This window comes from Anarhichas minor, unplaced genomic scaffold, assembly GCF_050575085.1.
Source record: "Anarhichas minor isolate MPS153535 unplaced genomic scaffold, ASM5057508v1 ptg000020l, whole genome shotgun sequence".
Lineage (NCBI taxonomy): Eukaryota > Metazoa > Chordata > Actinopteri > Perciformes > Anarhichadidae > Anarhichas > Anarhichas minor.
Window position 1 is genome coordinate 2,061,343 of NW_027466466.1, and position 19,093 is coordinate 2,080,435.

Genomic DNA, 19,093 nt, shown 5'->3' on the forward strand with positions numbered 1-19,093 from the left:
AGGGCGGGGCTACCTTATCATTGGCAGCACAGCTCATCATTGGCAGCACAGCTCATCCACTTCTTATATACAGTCTATGCTAGAATTTTTTAAAATATAATATAAAAGGCGTCTTGTTGAACTGTTGAGAGAAAATGAAAAAAAATTAAAATAGCCTGTTATTTCCATTCATTTGATCTCATTTACAAATATATTTAACACGTTTATATGCTTTTAATAACACATGCATAAAACAAAGTTGTGATTCATTAAACGTACATATCTCTTCTAAACGACTGCTTTATCTATTCAAGATAATATGAGGTAGTGTGGAAATGGCAGTAAAGATGGTCATGAATGAGGTTTGTCATTTTTAAAACGTGGGTCCTCGAGGATGCATGATAACCACCTGGCTCGATCTTAACTCAGCAGCTGGAAGTATCAAAGTGTGGGTTTGGGAATTTAGTTTTGAGTATTAACCAGGACTCCAGTTCTCATTTAAAGCTTCTTTAAATAATTGAAATGTTGCATTCAATAAAAAACACATCATTTCCCCTTACTGTGCAGTTCCCTTCAGCTCTACAGACCTTTTATTGCAGCAGAAGTTCATCATTTTGGGAAATTTGCTCAATCCATTCCATATCCATACAAATATTTGATACCACTCTATTTTCTGTCCACCAATTATAAAGCTACGGCCGGCAGCCCGTTAGCTTAGCTTTGCAAAACAAAAGTCCCACAGTTTCATTCAAATTGACCACTGGTGGCAGCAAACGCACCAGCTACACTGACGGTAAAGCAGGAGAGCACATTGTATAGATACACAGTATATATTGTTTCCGGCTTGTTTGTCTTGAACTTTTGTTCCTTTAATGACCTTTTGCTGCTGGGATCTCCTACGCTGTAAAAAGTTATTTAAAAAAATTCAGTCATCACCACCATTGTTTCCCAAAAGTACCCAGTCCCAAATACTGCTGTTTTTCAAAAGGACAGAGGCTGCAGTGTTTGGAAGTTGCTGTCATGGCTACTGCTGTGCTCCGCAGAGAATAATATGCCTCCAAGTCCTGGATCTGTGGTTCTAATCCAAACCGTTTACAGACAGAGAACAAAGCTTTGCTTTTATTCAAACTTCAAAACAGGCCTATTATATATCCCCGTGCTCCTCTCTCTCTGTTCCGAGCTAAAAATGGTTTGCTTCAGAACATGATGGTGGCCAGCTCCTAATTGAATGGCTTTAAGTCACGTCTCTGCCTATTCACAGATCCCAGTGACGGGGAGAGACCGAGCGATGAGGCATAAATGTATTGTCAAACACTGGACTGCCTGCTCACATTGAGATCATCAGTCATGGGGAGTTTCAAGGGAATTAAGTGAAATGAAAAAAACTACAATATGTAAGATGCAATGTCATCCAACTACTCTGTTGTTAGCATAATTGTAGCTGCCCTGGTGGCAGAGCATAGCAGCCTTTTCGTGGATGTTTTATCCAACCTACCAGCTCAGTTACAGTGAGTGAATAACGTTATAGCGACAATGTGCAGCTGAATTTGTCATCCAGTGTCAAATTGTTAACAAATGGAAAGAAAATGTATGTTTGTCATTTAAATGTATTTAATTAAAAGTTCAAATCTTTAGGATGTGCATTTATTTATTAAGTACGGCTTCCAGCATTTATGCTAAGCTAAGCTAACTGGTTGCCGGCAGTAGCTTCATATTTAGCATATCTGTTCTTATTCCCAACTCGTTACATGTGGACCACTTGTCGTCACTTTTTTAATGGACTGGGTAGCCCTACCCGTCAAACTGTGACGCTCCGCTGCGGTTGCTGATTTAAACATGTTCATTTTTGTAAATTCAAACAAAACTACTTGGTTAGCAGTTTTGTATTGTGTTTGTTTTGTTTCTATATACGACGTTAAAACACTTGTTTAAAGCTGCGGCCGTAATCCAGGAGAAATTGTGTTTCCCTCGAAACGTAATTGAGAATGCAGTTTAGTTGTATGGGAATGTCATTTTCTAGATCGTTTGTCACATAGATACAGGAGTGCCATCCATCTTCTCGTCTCTGCAAGAAAGCAAAATTGTGTATTCATAAATCTTAAAAGAAGAGAATTGACTCAGAGAGAGACATCACACGGATTTACACGTGTGATTGTGCCGAGTTTGATGTTCCTCTTCGGTTTATAACTCCGTCGACGGCACCTCTCAGCTGTGACAGCATAACAACAAGAAAAAGCTGTTTTATAAAGCAGCTCAGCCGTGACATAAGTGGAAAAACAGAAAGGCTACATTGTTGTTATTGGTGCCGCCGCTGCTACTTTTATTGGGCCTTTTAAAATTCAACACGATTACGTGTCCTTGATTATTTACTTTGCATCCATTTGCAGCGTGCACAGCGGAATCTGTCACTTTGAATACAGCCCATTCATTCTATACTCTCGTACCTGATCGTACAGCCTCACACTTGTTTCCAGTTAACGTTTGAGGAAATCACTTTGGACTTTTAACAACTAATAGCCTTAATTTGAAACAATGACTTCAAGCTATTTCCTAGAAAAATGTTGTGCACAGCCCTACAGTAGCCAGTCCAAAGCCCTTAAGAGACCCGCTTAAAACTTCAAGTGTGCCTCCCTTTTCTTCCCCTCTTTTTTATTTCTATGTGCCCAAAGTTTCCCTGAGCTCAGCCTCTCTGACCTATTACCCAAAGTCCTACAAAACCGGGTTTGTTCAAGTCCCTTTAAAAAAAATAAAAAAATAACACGTTTTTGCCAGATGTTGTTCCTTGCTTCTTTCCACATACTCGTAAAATGTGTGTGAGAACTCTGCAATGACATCAGAACTTGCTTGTTGTGCAGAGCTGCAGGAGAGTGATGTGCTAGTGGGTTTATGGAAACAGATTCACAGACGCGGTTCAGTCTTTCTGCCGTCTCATTCCATCATGTTTGAGAGTTTCTACAATGAGCTCCTTCACTTCCTGAGCTGCTTCTCCGCCTCTCTGAGCGAAGCCTCCTTGACTCCTGGACGCTCCGAAAGCACCTCTTTTATCAGCATGTTTACGTCCAGGCAGAGCTACTCCTCTGCCTCTTTTAGTCATAGAAGGCGGTCACATTCGGACCCGGCACAGACTGTTCCTCTGTGCAACCGCAGTGATCTGTTTGGTCACTTTTCTCTCCCCTTCGCTCGTGTCTACATACTGGAATCATAATAAACAGTCTATTTTATGTTTCCCTGTGCAGGGACTGATTTTAATCACATTTTCCAAATTAAACATACGTTTTTACATTAGTTTCCTACCCTCTGGACAGCCCTAGTTTTTCTCTGCACTCCGCAAAAAGTGTCAAATTTGGTTGTAATCCATCACTGTCAGTTTTGCCAATGTCATTACTGTAATTACCATGTCATTATCACAATAATGTGAGTACGGACGGTTATAAATACTGTTAACATCCCAAGATGGAAACAGATACAGGGGACAGTAAACCAGGCAAACGTTATGTATAGTTCTGTGCTTTAATCTGTTTACTGAATCAACTCATTTTCATGGGAGGAGCCTCATCACCCTGTGCAGTGTTACAGAAGGCATCGCTCCCAGGAACAGAATCAACTCGCCACCTTCCGTCATGTGTCTGCGTACAAACAACAGCGTACAATAAATCAGATGGTGTGGCTTCATGTTTGGTTTTTACTGTATTGCAGTTCATCAACTTGAGATGTGATTGAGCACAAACGCAGTCAAACCGCATATCAAAACACAACCTATCAGTCAAAACAGTTAAGGGTTTATAGTTCAAACGTCTACATTCTTCTTATTGGACATTCATAAAAACATCAACCTACATTATAGATTTGTTATTAGAGACAGAAATGTAAAAGGCGTTTGTAGCTCTACTCTAAGCAAACGAGGCAGAAAACATTTTCCATTGTTCCATCCTTTGTTGTATATACAATGAAAAGAATCATTTCTTAAACACAGTGGGCTGAATATACATCTATTAAGACAAAGATAAGAGACGGACAAAAATGCTCTTGTTGTACAAAAATCACACTACAGGCTTTAAGTGCCATCAGAATACTTTGTGATATCGTCCGTGTCTTGCAGAGACCTTCCATGTCTATTTCTTTATGACCCCGGGAACATTCCATATTGTTGCAGAATATCAAAAATACATGTTTCTCAAGTTCCGCTGACTGAATATACCATGGTTTCTGCAAGACGTAGCGTTAGTTAGTTAAACAGCCCAGTCGCAGAGAAGAAAAATGTTGCAATTGAACGTTCCTGCAAACCAGGGATGTGTTAAATATTGATGTTTTTGCATTCAGGCAGCGAAAGTGACGTAGATAATCCAGCGACCGTTATTTTGAAAGTTGCGTACAGAGAAAGTCCAGTAAAGGCAGGTTGGAGTTACGCTCGTTACGTAATGCCACGTAAGGAAGTCGGCTAAGGGCGGATGTTATTCATTCATGGTAGTCAAAGTTGTTAAACTTGTTACATAACGATGTGCAAAAAAGTCTGCTAAGGGTGGTTGTTATTTATTTACGGTTGTTACGCATTTTAAGTAAAGTTACGTAAGAAAGACGGATTAGGGCGGTTGTTATTTTTTTCACGTTAGTTAAAGTTGTTAAACTTGTTACGTGACGATATGCAAGTAAGTCTACTAAGGGTGGTTGTTATTCATTTATGGTTATTACTCTTCTCACGTAGCGTTATGTAAGACAGAAAGATTAGGGCGGGTATGTATTTATTAGAGTTACAATTGTTAAATTTGATACGTGATGTTATGAAAGAAGGTCCGCTAAGGGCTGTTGTATTTATAAGCGGTAGTTACAGTTGTCACGCTTCTATACGTACCTTAACGTAAGAAAGTTCGCTAAAGACGTTTGTATTCATTCACGGTAGTTACAGTTGATACGCTACATTTGGTAAGTTATTATTTGAACCCAAACTATGATCTTTTTTTCCAACAATAACCAAGTAGTTTTCTTGCCTAAACATAACCACTTATTTCAAAAGGTTAACCACGTGGCATTGTGCGTTTCAGCAAGCGTGATACGAGGCTGATATGAAACGTATTTTGGGTTCAATTACATCAACATTCAACGTAGCCTGTGGCACAAACGCACGGTACAATGCCAACTTTTTCTTCTGGGTTGCTCTGAAATTTACAAATAAAAATGTACATTCACGCAAGAAGAATGCATATTACTTCGAGATATACCTCTCTTTTTTCTTTTTTGACAATCAAGTTGCAATGACAGAAACTACTTGAACACTGGAAGGCATTCATTCCTCGACATGCAACGCCTTGACGATTAAACTTTGTACAAGTTTATAAAAAAACAAAACACTTACACGAACACATTAAACTGCATAAACACCCCTCTTAGCCGCCACCGCCATCATCATCATCCTCACACTGACAATAACTAGACGTCCTCAAAAAGGGAGCCGTTACATTTCACATGAGAACACACACGTGTGCTGGAGCTTGCAGTTCATGTGTCTGTGCTGTGCTGAGTTAGTAGAGGAATGTACAGTAGTCATGCATAATAAAAGGTACCCTGCTATACAAACGGTGAACACTGGGTGGCAGACTTCGTCCACTTTGCACATGGCTCCGGTCTGCCTGGGAATAAAATGTCAAGGTAGGGAGAGAGGGAGGGACATGCATAGGGAGAACGTCACACTGGGGGTCGGCTATATTGCTTTTTGGAGAATGTGCATTTATCCTTCTTTTGAGGTTTCTTTCCCCAAAACATATGCATACACAGACTTATGAGCAAAAACTCAAAGTACAGACTTCCTCTCTGTTACCATCTCCAACTGCCACCGCCTGTTTCTCCCATTTGTCTTTCCCCACTGGCATCATCAAACCAATCCTCTCCTCCTCATCCATATCCGTCTCTTTCGTCCTCACGCTCATGGCCTTTGTCAATTATTTTTCTTTCCGTTTCTCCCTCTCTAAACCTTCCCTTCCCTTCACTCCCACCTCCTTCTTTCCTTCCTTCCCCCTCCTCCTCCTCCTCCTCTCTGCAGGGCAGCCGGAGGGACTGGCATTTCTCTAACAGCAGGAGGGGGAATCTGCACCCGGCCTCGGCCCACGCTGAGCAAAGGGAGAATGGGTGTGGCGTGGCAGACACAGGTGTGTGTGTGTGTGTGTGTGTGTCTGCGTGAAGGTCTGTGACTGGCAATAATGAACACGTGACCGGAACCCCCATACTACACCTGCCAACCCCTCTGTATGACGCCTCACATCTGAAAGTCTCTCCTCTTGTCACTAAATCACCCGGCTGAATGAAACCAGGGGTTTTCTAAGTCGGATGCTGTGGGTTCAACTGCAAACCCCCCCCCCCATAATATTAATGAATCTTGTCACTCCTGTTATTATTCTTTGTCTGACTTTCATTTGGGGCATAAACAGGCTCTAATGTTTGGAATAAAGCTACAGTTCCTATCATTCGGGGGCTGTAAACAAGATTGTCATGGAGTCAGTTGCAACTTTTCTTTGCCTGTACGACAAGTTGACAACATTCGCCGAATAAATCAGCAGCTCCTGTTGGCGATGTACTCATGGACTATCGCTGCAGTACTTTGTTTCGGAAGAAAACTTTGAAATGGTGAAGATTCTCAAGCAAGCTCTGCAGTTATAAAGAGGAGATTTCTAAGCAGATTTATGGATGTGTATTTGCGATGGACAGAGAGATGATGATATTGCCGGAGAGTGCAAGTAACAAAGACTCTAAAGGTATGTGCGTCATGGCTGCGTCTTTAGATTTGAGTGACTCTGAGAGTGGAGCGTGTTGTTGGATGCAAATTGAACCAATCGTGCGTTAAAAGAGACTTCATGAGCTGCGAGTCACAGCCACTATAGCGGATCAAACTGGTGACTGTGAGGAGAAGCGGACCAAGTCAACGGGCCCAACTGCAATAACTTTGCTTTTAGAACGCCGATATCCACCTGTCTCTACGCCTCGTGTCTCTCCCCCCTTTAACTCCCCCGTGGGAGGCACACCTCACAGTTTGAAAACCCTTTTGGACCGAACTGAACTAATTGTTTGTCAGCCTCTATTTCAGTTTTAAAGAGATTTGGCACAGCTCGATGATAACGACGATGGTAAAAAAACACACCTGTGTTCATGGCGACAAAGTACCCAAAACAGATTACAGTCAAAGCTTGCCCCCCCCCCCCCCCCCCCCAATCACCCGATACAAGCTGTCGTATATTGCCCATCAACAGCTCTGCTTTCATTCGTGGACTGGCTTGAATTGAATTTAGTGTCTCACACTTCCTGGGACCGCTGCCAAATGTGACTAAAGTAAACACTTTGCTGATGAGAAATGTGAAAACTTTTTGTGCACAAAGGTGTCCGGTGAAGGGGAATTAACAAACAAATTCAAAAAGTCTCGCCGCTCTCTCATACAGTAACGGAAAAGTACTGCTATATATATATATATATATATATGTAATATAGTAATATATATATATATATGTGATGGGGAGGCGGAGACGGGCAGTGGGGGGGTCTGGGGTCAGATGTGTCGGTGCAGCTCCGGTAGCGGCGAGGAGGAGAGGGCCGGTCGCGGTTCGACTCCCCGGCTCTTCATGAAAGACAGCAGCTGGTCGGGGATCTCGGCGAGGACGTCCTTAGCCAGCCGGGCCATGCTGAGGACCTGGTTGCCGGATCTGTCGATGTAGTCTCTGAACGGGACAAACTGGAAGTGGGGGTGAACAATAGTTTAGATGTTTAGATAGCATTTGTATGTAAATAAGGTCTATATCGATGACATATCTTTGGTCTCACAATGTTAAAACAAGCCTGTTTTGGACATCAAAAATACATAAATCTCCTGGCTTCATCCGTCTGTTAAAGTCAGACAACTTCTGTTATGTCTATTTTCGGTGAGGCCCAACTCACAGTGAATGATTTTCTCATTCATTTTTCATCTTTTATCTGATGGCGATTTGTGCCGCCTACTTTATAATGTCCGGCAGTGCACAAACGAATCACAGGACGTTGTGCTGTAACCTTTTTTTTCCTCCTCACACTGCTGTATGTAAAGAGTTATATTCAAACTTCATTACCCTGCACCACATAGGTGATAGACCAACCAGTTTGCACGCTTCCATCACTTTTTTATACCCTTTCACCTGCTGTCTGCGGCCAATCAGGGAGGAAGGGTAATCAAATGCACAAAACTAACATTTTGTTAGTGAAGTAAAGAAACAAGTTAACATTCCCCTCTTTGGAACGGACTAACATTACAGCAGGTAAAAATACCCACTGTGGCAAACCAGGGGTAAAGCTGAGCAGACACTGCACAGGGGGCGGATCCCCAAGCTCAGGTTGGGGGAGGTGATAGAGGGAGTCTACTATCCAGTTCAGGTGCTGCAGCCAATAGGCACGTGGCATTGGTCACACCTGCAGCCCATCAGGTAATTAGAGTGAGCATATGTTCACAGGGCTGGGAAGCAGCTGCAGCAGCAGAAAGACTGGGCAGAAGACTACCAGAATCTCCAGAACCACTTGAGAGGAGCTGCATCAGACGGGAGGTAATCAAGCAGACTCATCTCTCTCCTCTCCCTAACAGGACGGAGGAATAGTCTCACACTGGGTGTAGACCGAAGGCCAAAGACCTTCCGGGAGGAATCTTTTAAGTTTGACCCCATCCCTCTTTACCCTAACCTGTTTATTAAAGGACACTTTTTGTTACATGGTTACTGTCTCTGAGTCTCCTGTTTTATTCCTGAATCTTGCCTCCACGTCCCCTGGGTTGCCACACCACAAAGACGTTTTAAAGAGGGAAGTGCACTTCTTAAAGTGTCAGGCAAGTCAGGGGATTAAATGCCCTCCTACAGAAATGTGCACCTCCCTCTCAGCATATGCACTTCTCAAGGGAATATTCAGAGTGGAGGAGAAAGTATGTAACTGTCCTTGCATCCATGCACGAGGCTGTATATCAAACAATCCCTCGTGCACCCTGTCCATTACGCAGCTGTGAGGATAAAGATCTACGTGTAGATTTAGATATGGATACTGCAATTGCAATCAGGACATATTTGAAAAGTGATAACATACTGTATCTATGTATGTCATTGCAATAACTTATAATTAATGCACCTCTGCACTCCTACGCACGTCTCCACCTACCCAAGCGGCTCACAGGTAAATAAAGTGTACATTCTAAGCTTTCCAACAGGTACTATACAGGTGGATTTTTATTTTATTTTTTTTATTTTTTACTTTTAGTACGTACTGCAGCTGCCCAAAGTATGCACTGTTGTGTGCATTGGATTGGGACATACTTCTGTCATTTCATGGCACCTTGAACTTTGCCCCTCTTGCTCATAGGATTGTGGGTCAGAACAGACAAAGCATGCATACTGCAAAATGTGACGGAATGCAGCAGAGCATCCTGCTGTTTTTGGTAGACATGCCATGTATTGGGACACACTAAATGTGTTTCTGCCATACTAAATAGTATGAGTGATGGAACACACTGTGGGCTGCGGAGGTCGTTAGATTACATTTAAATGCATGTTGTTTTTTGGGTAATATACCAATCACCAGGTAAAGATGCTAGTTAATGTTCCTTCAGGCGCAGCGACACAACTCGTCTTGCTTTTTGAAATGGACAGTGATGGGGGTGACGGTAGGCAAAATATGTTTGGTCATCGCAGCTTAAAGTGGCACACCGCACGTTTATGGCCCAGTTCATTTTGTTTCTCCTTTTTATTTATTTTTTTGTCATGAATTGTTTTAACAAGCAAAAGTGACCCTCAAGTTAAAAGACCTTTGTGAACTCCTGGTTTATGGCAAGTGCAGGTCTAATGGGAGCACTGTGACCTTAATTTATAGCAAGAGGAGAAGAATACATTGATGTTTATCAAAACTGTTTCTGTGTTCACTTATACTGTAGTAGCAAAAGCAATTTAGTGAAACCTTTTTCCGTATTTAGGAATATATTGATGACTGGTACTTTAGGCCATATAATAGGATATTAATGTGTTGCAGTAAATAGCTACTGCCACTTTGCTAGAACTACATTTGTGCAATCTTACTGTATATACTCACATGGCTCCTCAACATCTAGACGGTGTACATTTATCATTGAGTGCTCGTTTTTCATTGTACCCTATGCTCTGCCAGCTGACTGGCCAGTCCTCTCCAGTACTATGCTAAAATTCAAAAGGTGCATTGTTATCAGAGGCCATTGTATTAAACTTCCTATTTGTGTTCTCCTATCGGGCTTTCTAAAATTACTATTCACTGCTAGTTCTGGATTTGATCAGTCCCTGACGGGGTTACTGCGCTCTTTAGAAAACTCGCTGCAAAACAATTTCACGAAAGAGCTGCTCTCTCTTGCCGACTTTGAAAATAACACTGGACGTGGCTTTTTGGGCAAACTCAGTAAGGAAATGTCTTGACAGTTTTAGATACTGATAAGTCAAATGTTCAATATAATACAGTATACTAGGCTATCGGCTTGTGATTTGAGTAGGTTCACCTGTTCGGTGTAAAGTAGATACATGACCACAGCTGTAAATGTCCTGGGGTTGACTTTGAAGTGACGATGGACTCTTCAAAGAGTCACAGCAGACGAGTTCTACAGTATACTTCGATTAGATACAAAACGTTTCTGGTAAAGATACAATTTTGAAAGCCTAGTATTATATTTTGTAGTACATAGAAACTCAATAAATGCTTTAAACTATCCTGTAAATGATTATTTTCGACTGGCTTTAAATCCGGTTTGGGACATCGTCTATGAGCCCTCAGAGGCTACTTGCAACATTACCAAAACCAGTTACCCACAAGGCCATAGTGCCACAAAGATAAGATCCAGTTTTTCATTTTTTGTTCCCTGGTCTTTATGTTCTGAAATTGTCGGTGTTACTGTAAAATGTTGGTCGGTTATTAAAATCCTGAAAATGGCACAAGTTTACATCCTCTTGCATGTTTCTTAGTGGTGCAACGGATCATGAAACTCTATCAGTCACAGATCAGATCAGCAAATAGAACTTCTAGAGATCCCTGATCATGTTATTTCTTTGCTGCCGATACTAATTACCATCATTGATGATCCATATTGTTTGATTATAGCAGCTCATTTTCACTGAACAGAGCCTGAACGCATCATAATGTAAGTGAACAGAACGGATCAGGATCGACAATGATCCGTTACGCAGCTAATGTTTAATGATTGTTCTCTCTCAGAGGCAAAAGTGGGGGTAGCATCACACTGAGGGCCCTATTTGAACGATCTATGAAGTGAATGCACATTATGCATTTACACCTCTTTCACTGGTTAAACAGTAGGCGTAAGAGACAAAGGGGTTGTATTTACTTTCCTGATTAATCAAAGGGTATGTTTTGGGCGTAACGCAAATTAAACCAACCAGTGTCATCTCCCATTCCCTTTAAAAGCCAGGTGCGCCTGCATTTTATTTATTTACAAATCGGAGAAGCGAGAGTTTTTCCCAGCAGAAATGTGGTTGTTGAAAGGCTGAACAACAAGAAATATGGATTGAAACTGAATGTTTTGCTGGATAAAAACATGAATTCTGGAAATGATCACATCTATCTTTTTTCCCCCCCAATACATTTGGACTTTACAATGCTCTAGAGCTATTTGTAATGTTTGGATCACAAGAGTTGGATCACAGTCCTACGCAGCCACCACGGCAATCTACTGTTAGTCGCTGTCCATTTACAGGGGTTGCTGAATACGGAGGCTGCATTACGCGTGAGCTTGTGCTGCCGGAGAGAAATGTAGGATAAATGGGATCCTTGGACAGGCACTTTTGAGTTGTGTGGGCAAGTGAAACCAGAATCATTGTATTGTGCCCTTGAGCAAGACACAGAGCTTGATCAGTGGCCCACCATAGACAGGTATTGTGATGTACAGTATATTGTATGAGGCAGCCCCCAGTGTGTGTTTGAGTGTGTGTGTTTTGAATTTAAGCAGTCCTCCTCCTGGAAATGCATACAGCTGCTGTTGACAGAAACAAGCTCAAGTTTAACCCTAATGTTAAACAGTATTATGGTGAGTACCTGTACAATGTCTCTCTCGGCAAGACGGCCCCTGGAGGACACCCTCACTTCATCTCCATCCAGCTCTTCCATAGCTAAAACAGGAGAGAGAGCAACAGACAGAGCATGACTCAATACTGGAACCACAGAGGGAGAATTTAGAGGAAGTACAGGATGTTCTGTTGTATTTTTATAACGTAATTTGCTGTTGTGGAGCACAGCATGGGGAGTAAGAACAGGTATTCAGAGGAGAATGGTTAGAACGAGAATGCCATGTCATAAGCAAAAATGAAAGCTCAGCAGGCTTTCAGACAGCCGTTTCCAACTATGGCCAAACACAGGAAGAGGCGCTTGCTCTAGATTGGCGCTCTGATGGAGATATCATTCTGAGAGGTCTTCAAAAAGAGCACCTGCGACAGTGTACATCCTGCAACCGGAGTCACTCTGGCAGTGAAAAATAACAGCCTGCGTGGAAAGGTGACCGAGTACAAGGAAAGGTCAGATTAGCAAACGAGGTACGTTTGCTATGATGCAATATTAACGTCAATCTTAGGCAGAGTTTTATGATGCTGCTGAATTTCTCAGCGAACTGTTATGGCGCCACCTAGCTAGATGGCCAATAAGACAAGCTAAGCAGCAGCTGGAACGATTCGTTGCGCTGTGAGTGACAGTGACTGATTCAGGACAGATTGAAATGATGTGTCGCAAGCATATCAGAGTTTCTATTGGCCCACAGATATCGTGGGTGGAGGTAATGGACTCAATATGGTTGTTTTATGGTGCAAATGATCCCCCTCATGTAGATATGCTCTTTTTAATGATACAGCACATGTATTATGTTTTATAACAAATTATTTCACCGACCCCTTTGGGATCCCCAGACACCACTTAGAGAATCACAGTGTTATGGTACACAGACCATCCAAAGGTTTGTGCCCCCCTTTTATAGCCTACTTACCTGCTCCTGACAGCACACAAATCTAAATTTGGGTGAGCAAGTTTCTCCATATTGATTCAACTTTATTTTATTTTAGTTTGAACTTCACTAATCAGAGATTATTGTTGATAAATTCTGAGACGGAGCTACGCTTAATTTAAATCAAGTTTTACTAAACTCTGATGAGAATGAATTTTAAGATTAAATGAATCCCAGTCTAAGGAGATTAAACACACTCACGGTCAGAAATGGAGGACACAGACGGAAGACAGAGCAAATAACAAATAGAGGCAATTAGGCCTGGCAATAAGGTGTAGACACACACACACACACTCTTTCCGAGGTGTTATTAAGCCAGTTTGACCTTACTTTCACCACCATTTCTCCCACCATCCGATCGCTTAAACAAGTAGAATGCAAAGAGCCAATGATGAGGCATTAGGTCGTCACAGCCTGCCGAGCAGCAACAGACTGCACTCAAGCAGTTCCCACTGAAAAAGTCATTGATCTGTGGACTGTAAGACTCTCCCAGGAGGTGGAGGAGCGTACTGGACTGGTGTATATGAAGAACCAAGTGTGATACAGCTGCCAAAGTGGTTTCCTGTTTGCTCACAGGAGTCCCATCGGGTCAGGTAAAACATATTTGCGTCTCCTTAATCACCTTAACATTTCAGACAAAGTAAGCCGCTGCTGGGGCCGGCAATTCAGTTCTGCTACGCTACGTTTTTTTCAGATACACAGTGGAGATTTTGATCACCAGTGGTGGCACAGTGCAGAGTAGGTCCCCATATTGTATATGGAATTTAAAAAAACTTTTTGTTTTGAAGGATGCATGCGATGTATATTGGTGAGGACCATGTAAATATGAACAGCAAACCCACTGGGCCATTTGGGCCCTGTACTACGAAGCCAGTTCAACATACCCAGGATATCTTTTGGTAATCTGGTTTCATTTAGCCCCAACAAAAACGCGTTCACAACGCTTGTTATGAACTCTGAAAATTCCACTTTTCTAGTTTTATCTGTTATCTGTCTCTGAACTGTTACATTTCATTCATTGTCCACACTGAATCTTTATTGTTTCAAAGTAGTTAACAAAAGCATGTGGGAATTTATGTTCTGGTCATAATGTACTCCTGCAATAAAAGGAACCTGTTAAAAAATATTTCTTGTCGCCAAGGTCTATTTGTAGTCTCGCTGGCTACAGGAGACTGATGTTTCGACAAGACACACCCCCTGAGAAAACATCAGAGATTAACGTACTTATTTTAACCCAAACCATGATCTTTTCCTGAACCTGACCAAACAGACCGATTTGATGTCGTCTAGTAGGCATGTCATGTAGTATTTGCATCTACTTGGGAGTAAAATGGAGAGAGGTCATCAGGAATTTTGTTTCAATTAGGCAAGTTTTATCTGTTCTTTCCTGTCAGCTAGTATTGGCTGCTGTCCGGAGACGAAGACAATATATCCAAGAAGACAGCGCAAACAGTAGATTAGTCATGTGAGTTAAATATTTGCTACATCATAATTCATTCGGAAAAAGTGTTCCCACTTCCCATTCAAGCGCATCAACTAGTCAAAAAGTTGGAAAATTGTTAAGAATTGTGAGAAACGTCCATTGGACTAATGGTACGTTCACACCAAATGCGGTGCGAATTATTCGCGCGAGTAGATTACATACAAAGTCTATGCACAGATGCGATCAGACTGGCGCGGTGCGAATTTGCAATGGCGCGGCACGATTGACGCGAATTCGCGGCACGATTGACGCGAATTCGCGGCACGATTGACGCGAATTCGCGACGCGATTGAAGTGAATTCGCGTCAAACGCCAAATCGCCCCAAATGTGTGAGGTGAAATTTTTCAACTTCGCCGAAATATTCGCGTTACGCCCCAGCACGATAGCCTATCAGCGTTGAGATCTTTCTCCTGTCATCACTGACTTCCTGCCGTTGTTGAATCAGGAAATAAATGCTGTAGCCGTCTGTGTTCACCCAGAGCTCTACGATACCTCATATCAATAGAGACCGGACCAAACTATGTGTATAAATGTGTGTGTGTGTAAACCATATGGTACAAACAATGAATAGACGCTGCCATATTTACGTCAAGATGACATTATTGTGAGTGTTGGTGGAGCTGCTACAATGTTAGCATAGCCTAGCATATCCGAGCTCCATTGAGAAGACAAGTACAAATCGCCATCATTACATAGTTATTTCGGAGTCCCTTTTTGTCGGTTTATTGCCGTTAAATCACAGCCAAATCAGTTTATTTTGTGTTCATACAGCTGTAGTAAACAGCGACCTGTGGCTTGCTAGACACAGTGAATACAGCTCGATAAAATCAACGGAGCTCCTCTGAACAATATTATGAACCCAGACATGACGGCGTTTAGTTTCCCGGGATATCTGTGACTTCCACAACACGTAGTAAGCAGAAATAGAGGTTATTTTTTCCATCGTTAATGGCGGACAGTTGAACGGCTTTCAGGGCGATAAGCCACGCCCCCTCTCCGGCGTGTCCATCGCGATTCACGCAAATGAACACAAATAGTCCCCGGCGAGACCGGCGCCGCGAATGAAGAGAATACGCAGCACGAATGATTCGCGTTTGGTGTGAACACGGCATAAGGCCTTGTTCAGACTGCCTAGTGAAATATGCTTTTTGACAATACCAGATTGATTTGAGGAAGCCTGGACAGTAAAGAAAAACCCACATGAAATGGGATTTTTGCATTTAAGTGATTTTTTTATATTAAAATTAAGCCACTTAAAGATACTGCTGTAACAGTTTGTCTATAGTGTGTTTGTTTACTATACTATATTCATCCCAGTAAGGGGGAAATTTGTCTCTGCATTTGACCCATCCCTTTATATAGGGAGCAGTGGGCTGCCCATGACAGGTGCCCGGGGAGCCGTTAGGGGTTCAATGGCTTGCTCAGGGACACTTCGACACAGGACATGTCCCAGCCAAGGATCAAACCGTCAACCTTGCCTTCCAGACAACCCTCTTAACCCAGTGAGCCATGGTGGTATTATGACAATGTGTGCATGCTCATTCATTGTTTTTTAGCCGACTGCTTCAACCGGGTGTGAAGCCAGTCACCTTAAAGTGGATCACGTGTGTTATTGTGATTAAAGAGACATCTCTACGGCGAGACTGTGATGCCGATTAAACTATTTTGTTCTCTGGAGATAAAGTGACTTTTTGTCCTCGTTAACTCATGTTGACATGACGGACCTGTTACTATAATGTTACATGTTACATGTTACTATAATGAAACACTCACCATCAAATTCAGCGGGTCCAACGCCTACGATAATTATGGACAGGGGGAGTCCTGATGCCTGTGCAGGAGACAAAAGCAAAGACAATGAACACAAAAAAAAGAAATTATGAGATAAAAAGTCGGCCCTTTGCTCTTAGGAGCAACTGCTGACTGTGTCATACCTTGTTTAAGTTAATTGTATCAAATCAGTACGTTGATTGTGATTGTGGCGTAGTGGTGGTGCATCTGCCCACCGACTTTCTTTCCACACAATGATATGACTTCGAATCCCGTACATAGAATTCAGTAATTTGTATACTGTATATATATATTTTTTCTTCTATTTCTTTTATTAACTGTGCTACAGAGTTCTTTTACGTGACACATGTTTGCACAAAATGGGCTCCAAAGACGATGTGTTTTTTATCAACTTTATTATTTCAAAGGAAGGGCAACCTGCTCCCTTCCTGTTTCAACACATAAACACCAAGTTACGTTTAAAACTCGAGTGGACTCGTTTCCTCAAAAGACTCTCCAGCGTCGAATCCGGTCTGTTTTGACCATAGACTGTAAATGAGAAGGTTTGACACTGTACTGCAAAATTAAACAATGCAGCATTCACGAGGACAGCTACGTGTTCTCTTCCCATTTTCAACAGCTGTTGGAACTACGACAACAACAGATGTATTCGGCTGAAAGTCGCCAGTTAACAGGGTCCCTTGATAAACCGTAACGTTAAGTTAGCCCATCCGTGTGTTTGTGACACTAATTGTAGGGACCCCTGTACCCTTTTAATAGTTTGTTTATTGGACTAAATTCTAAATATAAGATATGAAATGGACTCACAGATTCAGTCAGCACACAAACCCCAGCACCGGGAGTCACAGCGGTCTGCTGGAGTGCTGGGTCTGACCTGTGTAACGGCGGTAACGTGACATTTGTTGATCCTGCGGGAAGTCTGGGCAGTGCCCCTGGGATCAGACCCCCGGTGCACTGGCTGAAGTTAAGCTAGCTGCTAACTGGGGTTCCTTGGCAAAGTTGCCTGACGCAACTACTTTGCCAACTGTTTAAATGTAATCCATTGAACAAAGAACCAAAACGCAATTGGTTAAACATAATTTCTGAAACTAGAGATCCTCTTTGTTGAAACTCTACAGAAAAAAAAAAAATATTTTATCTCTTGCAAAAGCAACACTTCATTTAATACTGTATAAACTCTTCTAAAAAATACTATATTTGCATCACAACTTTACAGACAAACACCAAATAAATAGCTCTCTCCACAGGCCAACTGCACACTGATGCGTCAAGTATAAAAACACTATTATCATTTTCATTTGTAGCATGCTGTAAATATAGACCACGAACACAAATGCAAACCTGAATCCTACTTATATTGTTCAAGCTCTGGTTTCTAAGTGATCCAGTTGGTTACAGGTGTTTTCACAGTTAATGCATTCTGGGTGCAGGCGATTGATGATTGAGTGTAGGTATTTCAATGGCAGTGTTTAGCAAACAACAGCTTTTAGTTTTGAATGATTAAGTCTAATGTAGATAAACTTGTGTTTTAGAATTTCAAACTTAGTGTAAAGCAGACAATGTGCTTATGGTTCAGCAGACCTGGTCAATAGATAGATAAGTTACTGCTTTCAATACTTATCCCAAAGGTTTTTGTGTTTTGGCAATTGCAAAAAAAATAATGTGTAAGAAGAGCCCTCGGGGCAGCTCCACTTCTTCATCCTCAGTGTTGGACTGAGGACAGACTGGACGCTACAGAGACTCACTATCACCTCTGAAGGTACACGAGGTATTACAACACAGGGCGGGTCGGGGCTAGCTGGTTAGCGTGCTTATTTTAGTACATATCTACAACACAATAGACAATGTGCTTGACATAATAGTCAACACAGTTACCTCTCCACATTCTGTTGATAATGTTAGTTCATTTATTGAATGTTTCAAACTAAACTTCTGGCCGTATAATACACATTGTCAACACAAGTGTTGATTCGTTATTTTTTGGAATCTGAAAGGTGAGGCTGTTTATCTGACCCAATATCCTAAACTTACAGAAATTACCTCTATTTTCCAAACCGTAACTCTCCTTGTCACAAAATCAAAAGTCGACGCCTGGAGACAACCCCAGGGAAGAAGAGTTGTGGCATTAGTGCGATTTAAAGCAAATATCAGACACTTCAGCTTTTTAATTAGGAGGGAAAAAATAACAAATAACTTGTTTTTAATATTGTACATCGCCTGCCATGAAAGAAAACACTTAGAACCCAACTAATTGATCAGGCACCTCTCACACTATGCTATTGAAACGACTATTGATCTCTACACGGAAGTGAGATCAGTCACAATTAGAGCAAAAATATATTTTCCTCTCCCTGAATTTGAGTTTGGTATTTTTCCTCTCCTTCTGTCTTTCACTTATCACGGAATACTAAGAAGCTGCTTTAATCCAAACATCATACAAAGAATTATTCTTTAGTATAATGGAGCTTTTGCCCTCCACACTAAATACAAGAGAGGGTACTGAGATGAACATCAGAACTGAGGGAAAAGCATCCATCAGTCTCCATGCACGCTTGTTTACACATCAAATGTGTGTGTGTGCGCTGTATGTGTGTGTTTCGTTTACTCACATTGACCACAGCCTCTTTGGTCTGGACCATGTCGGATATCACTCCATCTGTGATCATCAGTAGAACGAAGTACTGAGAGCCATCTGTAATCTCTGCTGCGCAGCTGGGGAACGTGCACACACAGACAGACACACACACACAAATGAACCCGGGTTAGAGCTAACATTCTGCCTGAGGACTTGCAGACTACTAGTGAAAACAACAAGAACACCTGCCTGATGATC

The 19,093-nt window shown here is 41.9% G+C and overlaps 1 protein-coding gene across 3 annotated transcripts in view; it reads right to left on the minus strand.

Moving 5' to 3' along the window:
* Window positions 1-7,507: 7,507 nt before the first annotated feature.
* Window positions 7,508-19,093, minus strand: part of LOC142954425 (copine-9-like) — a 74,139-nt gene continuing 62,553 nt past the window's right edge. For all 3 annotated transcript variants that reach the window (XM_076095419.1, XM_076095418.1, XM_076095417.1), the window contains 4 exons: window positions 18,870-18,972; window positions 16,243-16,300; window positions 12,031-12,104; window positions 7,508-7,690 (listed from right to left, as the gene is read on the minus strand). In XM_076095419.1, the coding sequence (XP_075951534.1) occupies window positions 7,508-7,690; window positions 12,031-12,104; window positions 16,243-16,300; window positions 18,870-18,972 (418 nt within the window). The remainder of the gene's footprint in view (window positions 7,691-12,030; window positions 12,105-16,242; window positions 16,301-18,869; window positions 18,973-19,093) is intronic.